General features: G+C 41.4%; 2 protein-coding genes across 2 annotated transcripts; one reads left to right on the forward strand and one right to left on the reverse strand.

Moving 5' to 3' along the window:
- Window positions 1–88: 88 nt before the first annotated feature.
- LOC131933381 (protein mab-21-like) lies at window positions 89–2,558 on the forward strand (the record flags this gene model as incomplete). The annotated part of the gene is made up of 1 exon (XM_059290162.1): window positions 89–2,558. A coding segment is annotated over one exon (647 nt), but the record flags the coding sequence as incomplete, so codon positions are not given.
- A 3,285-nt stretch (window positions 2,559–5,843) lies between these two features.
- On the reverse strand, window positions 5,844–10,572 carry LOC131933382 (uncharacterized; the record flags this gene model as incomplete). Its single annotated transcript, XM_059290163.1, is given in 9 exon segments — window positions 5,844–6,114; window positions 6,116–6,241; window positions 6,243–6,275; window positions 7,587–7,728; window positions 8,173–8,215; window positions 8,218–8,263; window positions 8,265–8,365; window positions 9,175–9,360; window positions 10,384–10,572. Coding segments are annotated over 9 exon segments (1,010 nt in total), but the record flags the coding sequence as incomplete, so codon positions are not given.
- Window positions 10,573–10,935: the final 363 nt, after the last annotated feature.

Consider the following 10,935-nt stretch of genomic DNA (forward strand, 5'->3'; position numbering starts at 1 on the left):
AAAAACAATATTGTATTTCAATAGGGATCTACTAATACATCATTGAATTTTCGCTTAACTATTATTTTCTCTCTCTCTCTCTCCCCAGAACCCTACACAGTGGTCAAGATCACAAAGGGACCCGATCTCTTCTTCTTCGAGCTCGTCCCGGCTTTCCTATTTCAACACGAGTGGCCAATCAGCTCGGCCGCCTGGCCGGAAGCCACCAACGATTGGCTGACAGAAAACGACGCTAAGATCGCCAAGGACTTCGGCTTCTACGCCCTGGCCTTGCCGTGTCCGGCGAACCCGGCGGACCCGTCGCTGTTTAGGATATCCTTCGACATGTCAGAGAAGTATCTTCTCCGGCCGGTGCCGGCTCACGGTCCCGATCTTCCGGTCGTGTCTAGAAAAGCCTGCGAGAAAATTCTCCGTACGATCCGCGAGGCGGACAAAGATGAATTCCACCCGGTCAACTCGTACCACGTCAAAACCCTCCTGCTCCACCAGTGTTTCCGGTGGCCGGCGGAGGGCGCGTGGGGGCCGGAAAAATTGGCGGAGAGGTTTCTGGAACTTTTCCGGGACTTGATCTTCGCCCTGGACAACCAGGACCTGCCCCATTTCTTCCTGCGGGACTGCAACCTGCTCCGGCACTACCCGGCCGAGTCGCTGGCCCGGTCCGCGGCGAGGCTCAAGGTCATTTATCAAGATGTTTACATGTCGCCTAGCAACAGTATACGTCTGAGCGTCGACTGATCCAAAGGGGGGTGGGAAAGGGAAGGGGGGAGAGGAATTTCTCTGTGTGAAGGGTTTGCGTGCGTGTGTGTTGTTTGTTTGCCCATATTTTTATTATCAGATTTTGTTCGAAGTGAAGCGGTTGCTAGGTAACGGTATGTGAGTGAATAATCGACGGCTTGATAAAGGGAAATAATTCTGATTGTTTGAAGTGTTTCGTGGTAAATCATCGAATATCCGGAGAGAAAAAATATTCCAAATAATTACAATAAAATTCAAACAATATCTTTGGCGGTGCAGAACTATTATACAATTCTATTACCATTTGAAGTAAATAAAATAAATTTTGTTGCATTTACAATATTAGTATACAATCTAAGTTGTTGTTTTCTTAAAAATATATTCTAAAATTTATCAAATTCATTATGTTTATTGAATAGGGTTCATCCATAGATGACGTCACGCTTTTATTTACGATCTTTACCTCCCCCTCCCCTCCGTCACACGTCGTTAGAAAAAGCCAGACCCCCTCCCCTAAAATGACGTCACACCTCAACCTACAATCCCCCTCGAAATTGCAGTTGAATTTTTTTCCAAAATCTTGTCTAACTATTACAATTTATTAAAACAGTTATTTAAAACGCGAAATAACGTCTAGAATTCGTTTTCTAACATTGCTTTTTTATAATGCAAAAATGTGACGTCGCAACATATGAACACCCCCCCCCCCCCTCCCCCTCATCACACATCGTCACAAAATTACGAACCCCCCCCCCTCCCCCCTACGAGTGTGACGTCATTTATGGATGACCCCATAGGTTAAAGCTAATTTTAATTATATACATTTTTTTCTCCAATTAGGATTAAGCTGATTTTAATTATCATATAGTATATGACTCATATACATTATATTAGAAACTAATTTTAATAATAAAATTGTTTAAATAATCTAATTTTAATTATATCCATTGTTTTATAATTATTACCTACAGATTTTTAATGAACTGGATTATAGGTCGTAGCTATGAAATGACGATCATTATGGAGCCGGAACAATTAGTTATTATGTTGTTGATTTACAGAATATCAGATTACAAGGAGCTCGAGTATCACAGTGAATCTCACGGATGTGTTTCAATGGGTAGTCTAACGTTAGAGTGTTACTTTCGAGTGCTACTTTGTAGTGATACTTTGCAGTGAAACTTTGGGGTATCACTTTGAAGTGTTACTTGTGAGTATTACTTTAACATGTTACTTTGAAGTGTTACTTTGGAGTCTCACTGTGAAGTGTTACTTTGGAGTATTACTTTGGAGTGCTACGAAAGTTACTTTAGAGTGTCTCACTTTGGAGTCTCACTTTCACTGCAGGGTTTAAAGGTCAGTAAAGACTGTAAGATCTACTACAGGGTCGCACTGCTGGACTAGTAGTGGTTGAAAGGTCTCACTGTTAGGTTTCACTGCAGGCTCTCTCTGCAGGGTCTCACCTCATGGTTTCACTACAGGGTTCCATTGGCAGGTTTCACTGCAGGGCCCTCACTGCAAATTTTCACCGTAAGACCAAAGACTTAAAACATCGAATACTTATTCCTGGGCTACTAAAATATATCAAAGTCAATGTTGGAGGGGGGGGGGGGGGGGATAACGAAACCACGCCCGCCCTACCCAGGGATCATATAGGTAGATTAATTAATTAATTATTTTTCCTGTTTACTTCACATACACAAGGCATTATCGCTTTAAGCTATAACTGTTGGACGGTCTATAGAGTTTACTTATAACATTAAACCTTTATATTCAACGTTTTATTTTATATTATGTTTATCGAAATAAAAATTTGAAATTTTTTGGTGTTTTTGTTGTTCACTTGGGGACTAATTATAATTTATTTTTTATATTTGATTCATACCCCCACCCCCTGTGCTTATTACTGGATGTGATTTTAACTGTTTAGTGGAATACATATATATATATATATATATATATATAAATAATATATATATACATAATATATATATACATAATATATATATATACATAATATATATATATACATAATATATATATATATATATATATATATATATATATATATATATATATATATATATATATATATATATACATATATAAATATATATATACATACACGAATGATTTTCAAAAAAAAGCAGGTGTAAGCGGAGGGAATAAGTCACGTGATTATACAGCTCAGAAAAGTCTTAATGTTAACATAATTACTTGCACTACTTATAGTGTTATATTAATTAATACAATTTAATACAATATAAGTAACAATATACATTAATTTATTTTTTTTCACGTTCTAAGGGAAGTAACCATTTTATATATTACAACCTACAGTTTTAAGCTAGTTCCTTCCCCTAGTTCTTTTTTAACGTTCACTAGTCTTTGGAGTCACTTTTTTTTCCCCTCACAAACCCACTGACAGGGTCAAACGTACAGCCGATGTAGTATCGCCAGTGCCGGCGGTAGGTTATGTAGCGCCCTAGGCAAAAATGTATCGCCCCCCCACCGCAATAATTATATATATATATATATATATATATATATATATATATATATATATTATGTATATATATATATATATATGTATATATATATATATATATATATATATATGTATATATATATATATATATGTATATATATATATATATGTATATATATATATATATATATATATATATATATATATATATACACACACTACTGTCTCACTAAATTTTAAATTAAACCATTTAACCTTTATCATTGCCAAATATATCCACCATGAGACAACAAACCACAATGAGATAGACTCAAACTCATTCTGGCCTGAAATATTCGAGTTTTAAAACGCCTTAATCTCATTTATGCCCGTCGCAGTTTTTTAATTTCTCTACGCAACAGTGTGTGTTAGTTACTGTAGAACAATCACTGTCGTCGTCGATTTGTTTTTTTTTTTTCACTGGCGGTATTGTAGCTCCTCAAATGTAAGTAATTTACTTTTTGAAAAAAAACTGCGCTCTCCACTAGCAACGGACACTGTAAGTGTTTATAGTAAACTCAAAGAAAACAACAACATTTGGTACATAATCTTCCAATTTTAGTTGTACTATATAGAGAATGGCATCTGACGGTGACATATGCTTAGGAAGCTGTTACTTGAAGCTCATTGCAAAGATCATCAGCAACAACAGCTTTATTAGCGTTATGCGTCGACGACGTTTCGAAATATTTGCAGTCCACTAAGCATATCCGCAGGTGTCTTTTTGTTGTCATTGTACATTTCATAAAGGATGCCAAATAGAATATAATGTTCTAATTGTTGGAATCTCTCTTCAATAGACGATAGACCCATATCCAAGATAGTGTAGTAGAATTCTACGTTGAAATTCTGTTTAAGATCTTGTGGTGCCAACAATTAATTTAGTTTGATTTAATGTTTTAAACACATAGTTCCCGTGCTTGTGTTTGTTTTGTATGCGTGTGTGTTTATGTTGGTACGAGTGAGTGTATGTAGTTTCTATTTAAATATAAATTTTTTTCCTAATGTATTTATTTTGTATCTAAATTTATATTTTTTCTGATGTATAGGCTATATTTTCTATTTAAGTGTATTTTTTTTATGATGTATAGGCTATATTTTCTATTAAAAATTTTTTTTTCTGATGAAGGCCCTATGGGCTATATTTTGTATTTAAATTTTATATTTTTCTCTATTTCGTCCGAGGGGTTGGGGGTACTACCTCCAAGAAAGACTTTCCCTAACACTTATACTCGAGCTGAGACAATGCTTGAAACTTTATTGCTTTGTCGAGTTTTTTGAAAGAAAACAGAAATATTTCAATGTTAATTTAAAAAAAGTTAAAAAGAATCTAATACGTGGACTTTTTTCAGCATTTGTTTAAGATTTATTGCCGGTTAGAACCGCATCTCGCTGGTTCTCGGAGAGGCGGAGATTCGAACACGAGGACTCTAGGGCTACCAGTCCGTAGGCTCTACCATTCGACCACGCCGTCCCTACAGCATGATATACTTTAGGGGTACTAAATAAATGACGTCAAAATTCTGGAGGGCGGGGTGGGGGGGTTCAGAAAAAGTGACGACACATTTTTTTATTTAAAAAGTAACGAGCTGACCCGCGACGTAGCATACGCCGCTATCTAATTGTTTATTTTCTACTTATCAACAATTCATAATTTGTGAATTCGACACTACCCCCACCCCAGTCTCCCCCCCCCCCCCCCCCCTTCGTGAAAGCAGCAGTATACAGACGACAATGAAAATATCAAGCAGAACATATTATCTCCCCTTTGTTTCAAATCGTTTAAAAACTAAATTATCTGCCCTTTATAGCCGTCACTTATTCGAAACCGGCTCTACATTCGGGGTGAACCATAGCTCGCCGAGGGTGGTAGCGATATGCCTAGAAAGCGGGGTAGGAACGGCTAAGCTGCGTGGTGTCCTAGTAAGGTTTTCCATGAAGAGAATTATATACATAGATGTTCGAAACGGAATTGTAGCAGTTTTTAGAGAGGGGGTAGCGTAGACCAGCGGTATGGACGTCATTTTAGGGGTTGGGGAAGGGTCTGGCTGTTTGGGACGATGTGTGACAAGGGGGGTGGGGGAAGTAAACTCGTCAAAATAACTTGACATCATTAGGGGTCGTCCATAAATGACGTCACACTCGTAGCGGGGGGGGGGGGGAGGAGGGGTCCCGTAATTTTGTGACGGTGTGTGATGAGGGGGGAGGGGGGGGGGGGTTCAGATGGTGTGACGTCACTTTTTTGCATTATATAAAAGCAATGTTAGAAAACGAATTTTAACCGTTATTTCGCGTTTTAGAAAACCGTTTTTAATAAATTGTAATAGGAATTGATAAAAATACTCTATGTTGACAGAGTTCTGACAAGATTTTGGAAAAATATCGATGTTTTAAAAAAAATTCAACTGCAATTTTGAGGGGGTTGTAGGCTGAGGTGTGACGTCATTGTATGGGTGGGGGTCTGGCTTTTGTGACGACGTGTTACGGGGGGGGGGGGGGGGGGGGGAGATAAAAATCGACGAAAAAAAGCGTGACGTCATTTATGGAAGACCCCTTAATGGACTCATTTTTAAAACTCGTATTTCAACTTTATTAGTAAGGTGTATACATTCTGTTTAATAGTAATACATTGTTTTAAAGGGAATTTTTATTAATTTCATTCATTACAATTTTATGCTTCGCTTTTTTTTCTTCTTTTAAACAAAACGTCAATATAACCACGTGACTCCGTTCATCCAACCACCGTGCCGGTGGGCGTGGGACAGGCTGATGGCCTTGAAGTAGGTGTGGCAGTCGTTGGGCGCGGCGAAGTCCGGCGTGCTGCCCCCGAAGAAGGTGGAGAAGAAGAAACCCGCGCAGGTAGAAGTTGGGGTCGTTGCGGATGTTGAGGCGCGCGACCTCGTGGCACTGCTGGGCCTCCCCCTGGTGCTGCACGCAGAGCTTGACCCGTCCGTCGAACTGGTGGGGGGTGTTGAGGTGGCACCTCCTCGGTCACCGTCTGCCATTGGTTGTTCTGCGGGGTGGGGGGTGGCGGGGTGAAAGGTTAAGGTTAAGGTTAAGGTCGGTATAATGGTCACGTTTATAGGAGTGGTTTTTGCTATAAAAATAAAGTAATTTCCTATTAGGCGACATTTGGATCATATCCAGATAAGCCCCCCCCCCCAATACCCAGAAGTGCACGAAAGATGTATAACACCACTGTGATGACGCAAGTTTACGTCAGATAGGTCAAGTAGAAGTTAGTAGAAACAGAGTATAGCTGAGTTAGTTAGACCCAGAGTTTCTTCCAGGCATCCCCCCCGAAAATTTTTTACCGCCCCCCCCCCCCGAACGAAATGAAATTTATACAATTTATATAGAAAATATATACCTTTAACAGTGTCCGCCCCCCCCCCCTCCCCCGAAGATTTCAAGTGCCCCCCCCCCCCCCCCCGGAGAAAAAATTCTGGAAGAAAACACTGGTTAGACCAATAGGAAATACAGGAGCTGACCGATCACGTGAGATGGTCAGATGACCACGGAGCGTGGGGAGATAGGTAGCGGTAGAGAAACGGTCGGAGATATGTAGAGTTAGGGAGCAGTTTGATAGAGGTAGTAGACAGTAGAACTTAGGATGTAGTTAGGGTAGGAGTAGGAGATTGATTTGTGTAAATAAAGAAACCATAGAATATCTTGAATTGCACTTGTGTTGATTCCAGACTGTGCCAGGCTACGATTTTAAAGAAGACGATAACACGGTACGTTCCTCGAACTCGATGTGTATTATAGTAAACATTACGGTATACAAATAGACACATTCATATAACAACAAAAAACCCCACCCTCACAACTGGTGGTACTTCTTCATCTGCACCCTCACAACCACCCATTGCTTACCCTAAATTTGAGCGTCCCCCCTTCCCCCCCCCCCCCAGTGAGAGATGTATAAGACCCCCCCCCCCCATAGCTTACCCTAAATTTGAGCGCCCCCTCTCCCCAAAAAAGAAATGGTATAAGCCCACACATTGCTAACCCTAAATTTGAGCGCCCCCCTCTCCCTCATGAGAAATGTATAAGCCTACCCATTGCTTACTCTAAATTTGAGCGCCCCCCACGAGAGATGTATACACCCACCCATTGCTTACCCTAAATTTGAGGGTCCCCCTCCACCCCCCCCCCCCCCAGTGAGAGATGTATAAGACCCCCCCCCATAGCTTACCCTAAGTTTGAGCGCCCCCCCCCCCATCAATAAAGAAATGTATAAAAACCACCCATCGCCCTACCCTAAATTTGAGCCCCCCCCTCACGATGGGTGTATAAGACCCCCCCCCCCCCCATAGCTTACCCTAAATTTGAGCGCCCCCCTCATGAGAGAGTGACCGTACTGGTAGTTGACATGCACGTCAGACCGGTGCTCGAAGTCGCTGGCTTGGTTGTCTGGGATGTACGCGTAGACTTCCGCGTCGCCGTTAGCGCGCCACATCAACCTGGGGGGAGGAGAGTCAAAGTCACAGTTTGGGAGAAAACGGAACGTCCGTGATGGTGTACAAGCTTTTTTATTTGGTTAACAGTGTCTGTCTGTTTGTCTGTTTGTCTGTCTGTTTTGTTGTGTGTGTTTGTTTTTTTCGTTTTTTCTTCATTTGTTTGTTTGATAGTTTGTGGATTTGTGGCTAATCTTGTTACTCAATTTAAAACCCAATTCTAATTGCAGCCACTTCGTTTAATTTTTACAGTTTACATTCATCTCCGATGACAATGCAAGAATATATAATTTTAAATCTAAAAAAAAATATCTGCATCTGCCCTCTTCCAATACCTACCCCGTGGAACACCCCCGACACCAACACACCGGGAAACACCCCCCCCCCCTTCGCACCACCACGGGAAACACAGAATTCATGTTGCCGACACTATAAGCTGTTCTGCCTTACCTGAGAGAAAAACACGTCGAGGGGTTGTTACCCCCCGAGCACAGTACGCCCCCTCGCCGCGGACGCCGCCAAAAAGACCCGGAAGTTTTCCCGCCAATGCCGAAGCCGAAATTTTCAAAATACACGTCATACTTGAGGATCAGTGACGTCAGGCCGTCTGGTAAATTCGTGGGGGTGGAAAAAAATCCACCGCCTACAAGAAACAAGAAAAATTGTAAATTCGTTTTATTGGACAAACAATTAATTTTAATCGGATTGAATACACACACACACACACACACCACACACACACACACACACGCACGCACATGCACACACACAATAAATTAATTTAAAAAAAAAATGATAAAATATCGAAACACTTCCTATTTTGTTTAATATGAAAGTTTTAGCCAATGAGAAAAATAAGCCATTGGTCGCTCGCTTTGAATGGACATAAAACTTTAGGCAACAGAAGTTCTTCTTTCCGGTAGATTAGTAGACCGAAAAATAAACGTCAGAAATCCCATTTAAAGACTATTCATTGCAAGACTTACAGTGCCCGTGTAATTGCATGGCACTAAAACGATCACTTATTCACATAGTTCAATTGCTTCCCATAAACATGCGCAAGCTTAAAACTGCGCAAAAAGAATATGCGCAAATACAAACTAATTATACTAAAACACTTTGACTTACATTTTTTAAGTGTCGCGTAAATATGTTTTAATGTACTGTGGTCATTCTTTGTTAACGTCTATAATTTTTGATTTAAGAAAATAAAAATGCCCTTGCGCACTTTTTGTGCGCAGATTTTCGCAGCTTAGTTTTCCGTTAAGCATCTTTCCGGTCACCGGTCCAATTAACCAGTGCATATATATATATATATATATATATATATATATATATATATATATATATATATATATATATATATATATATATATATATATATATATATATATGTGTGTGTGTGTGTGTGTGTGTGTGTGTTGTGTGTGTGTGTGTGAAAACAAGAGTCACCTCTGACTGGCGTCTTGGTATAAGATCCTTTAGCGTAGTGCACCGTCAGGGCGGGGCTGGAGGAGTGTTTGGTGGAGGCGGACAGGGAGTCGTCCCCCCACTGGTGGTGGTACGGCTCGAACGGCTGGAGCAGGTTCCGGATGTTGGAGGTCTGCGGCACGGAGCTCACGTGCCAGATTTCTGTGGCTGTACGGTAAACGAAAGAAACGGGAGAGGTTGCCGGTAAAACAACGTAAACACACTAGTGATGTGGAAATAATTTATTCAGGTTAACTAGGATTATATTTAACATTTGCTTGAGTAATGGCTTGTTGAGATTAGCCCTAGACAAATCTCAAGCTAAGCGAAGGAAAAAAAAAACAGTTGAAAAAAAACTGGCATAGAAAGTTTTGAGTCAGACACCATCAAGACACCATCAAGATATAGACTTATGGAAAAGGAAAAGGAAGGAGCCCATGACAGCGCAATACAGCTGGTAAGTAGGTCACCAACCAGTTCTATGGCTCATGCAGGTTTTATTGAGCCGTAGAACTGGTTGGTGACCTACTTAACAGCCCTATTAAAAAGGAGGAAGTGGCGCTGGGTGCGGCAAACACTGCAAACGACTCACTTTAACGTGGAACCCACAGGGCAAGTGGAAGAGAAGGCGCCCAAGACAGACGTGGAGGAGGAGTCTTCTCAAAGAATTGAAGACAGGAGGGATGTCTTGTGAGATTGCAAAATTAATAGCCGGGACCGGTAAAGAGGACTGTCAGGTAAGTAAGTCAAGTTACCATCAAGACAGATTGCACGTGGAAACTTAAGTACTAGTCTAGATAGCTTTATCTTCTTCTTCTTCTTTCTTTATTATAGTGTTGGAAGGGATCCCCCTCCAACACAATTAAGTATACGTGTTAACTGGTTATGCGCCATTGAGGCCATTGACTCCGATTTCAGCCTGCTTTTCTTTTGGGATTTGCTTCCATAGCCCTTGTCCAACCAAGAACAAACTACAAGGCAGCAGTTGTTTGATTTTGGAGTTGTCTCTCCTAGAGGAATTGCTGTCCCCAGCTAACGAGCCTCCGTCTGCCCGAGGTTCGAACTCGAGACTTTTCGGTTTTAGCAACCATGAGCTTTACCGACTCGACCACGCCGACCCCTGCTTTAATCTTTCTGGAATTTTAAGTCCCCTATCACCCAGAAGTTTCAAGTAGCCAGACGACAACCTACCTCGCCGGTCACGTGAGATTTCCCGCGTGCCCACCGGCAGCACGTACACGACCATCAGTGCGGTCGGGGGGTCAAGGCCGGCGTGCGAGCCAATCAGCGTGATGCAGACGGAGTTGATGTTGTGCTCGGCCGTCCCGTTCAGCTCGATGTGTTTGCCGCCTTGGGTGATGGACGTCACGTTGCCGCCAATGGCCTGGTGGGGAGGAGAAACAACTCGTCTCAACAAGTTCATCGGGCATGGCGTTGTTTGGGTTACTTGACCTCAACTTATTTGACCTCAACTTACTTGACCTCACCTTACTTGACCTTACTTAACCTCATCTTAATTCATCTCACCTTACTTTATCTGACATTCATTTATCTAACCATACCTCAACTTACTTGACATTGTTACCTCATCTTACTTGACATCACGTTACTTGACCTCACCTTACCTTACCTTAGTACAGAGGCGTAGCGATGGGGGGGGGGGGGGGGGCGGGGGGTGCGGACCGCACCGGGTGACACCATTTAGGGGGTGACACCAAGGTAAAAAATAGCAAAATATATAGA

This window comes from Physella acuta, unplaced genomic scaffold, assembly GCF_028476545.2.
Source record: "Physella acuta isolate Inbredline_101_S28 unplaced genomic scaffold, ASM2847654v3 ptg002483l, whole genome shotgun sequence".
NCBI classification, from domain to species: domain Eukaryota; kingdom Metazoa; phylum Mollusca; class Gastropoda; family Physidae; genus Physella; species Physella acuta.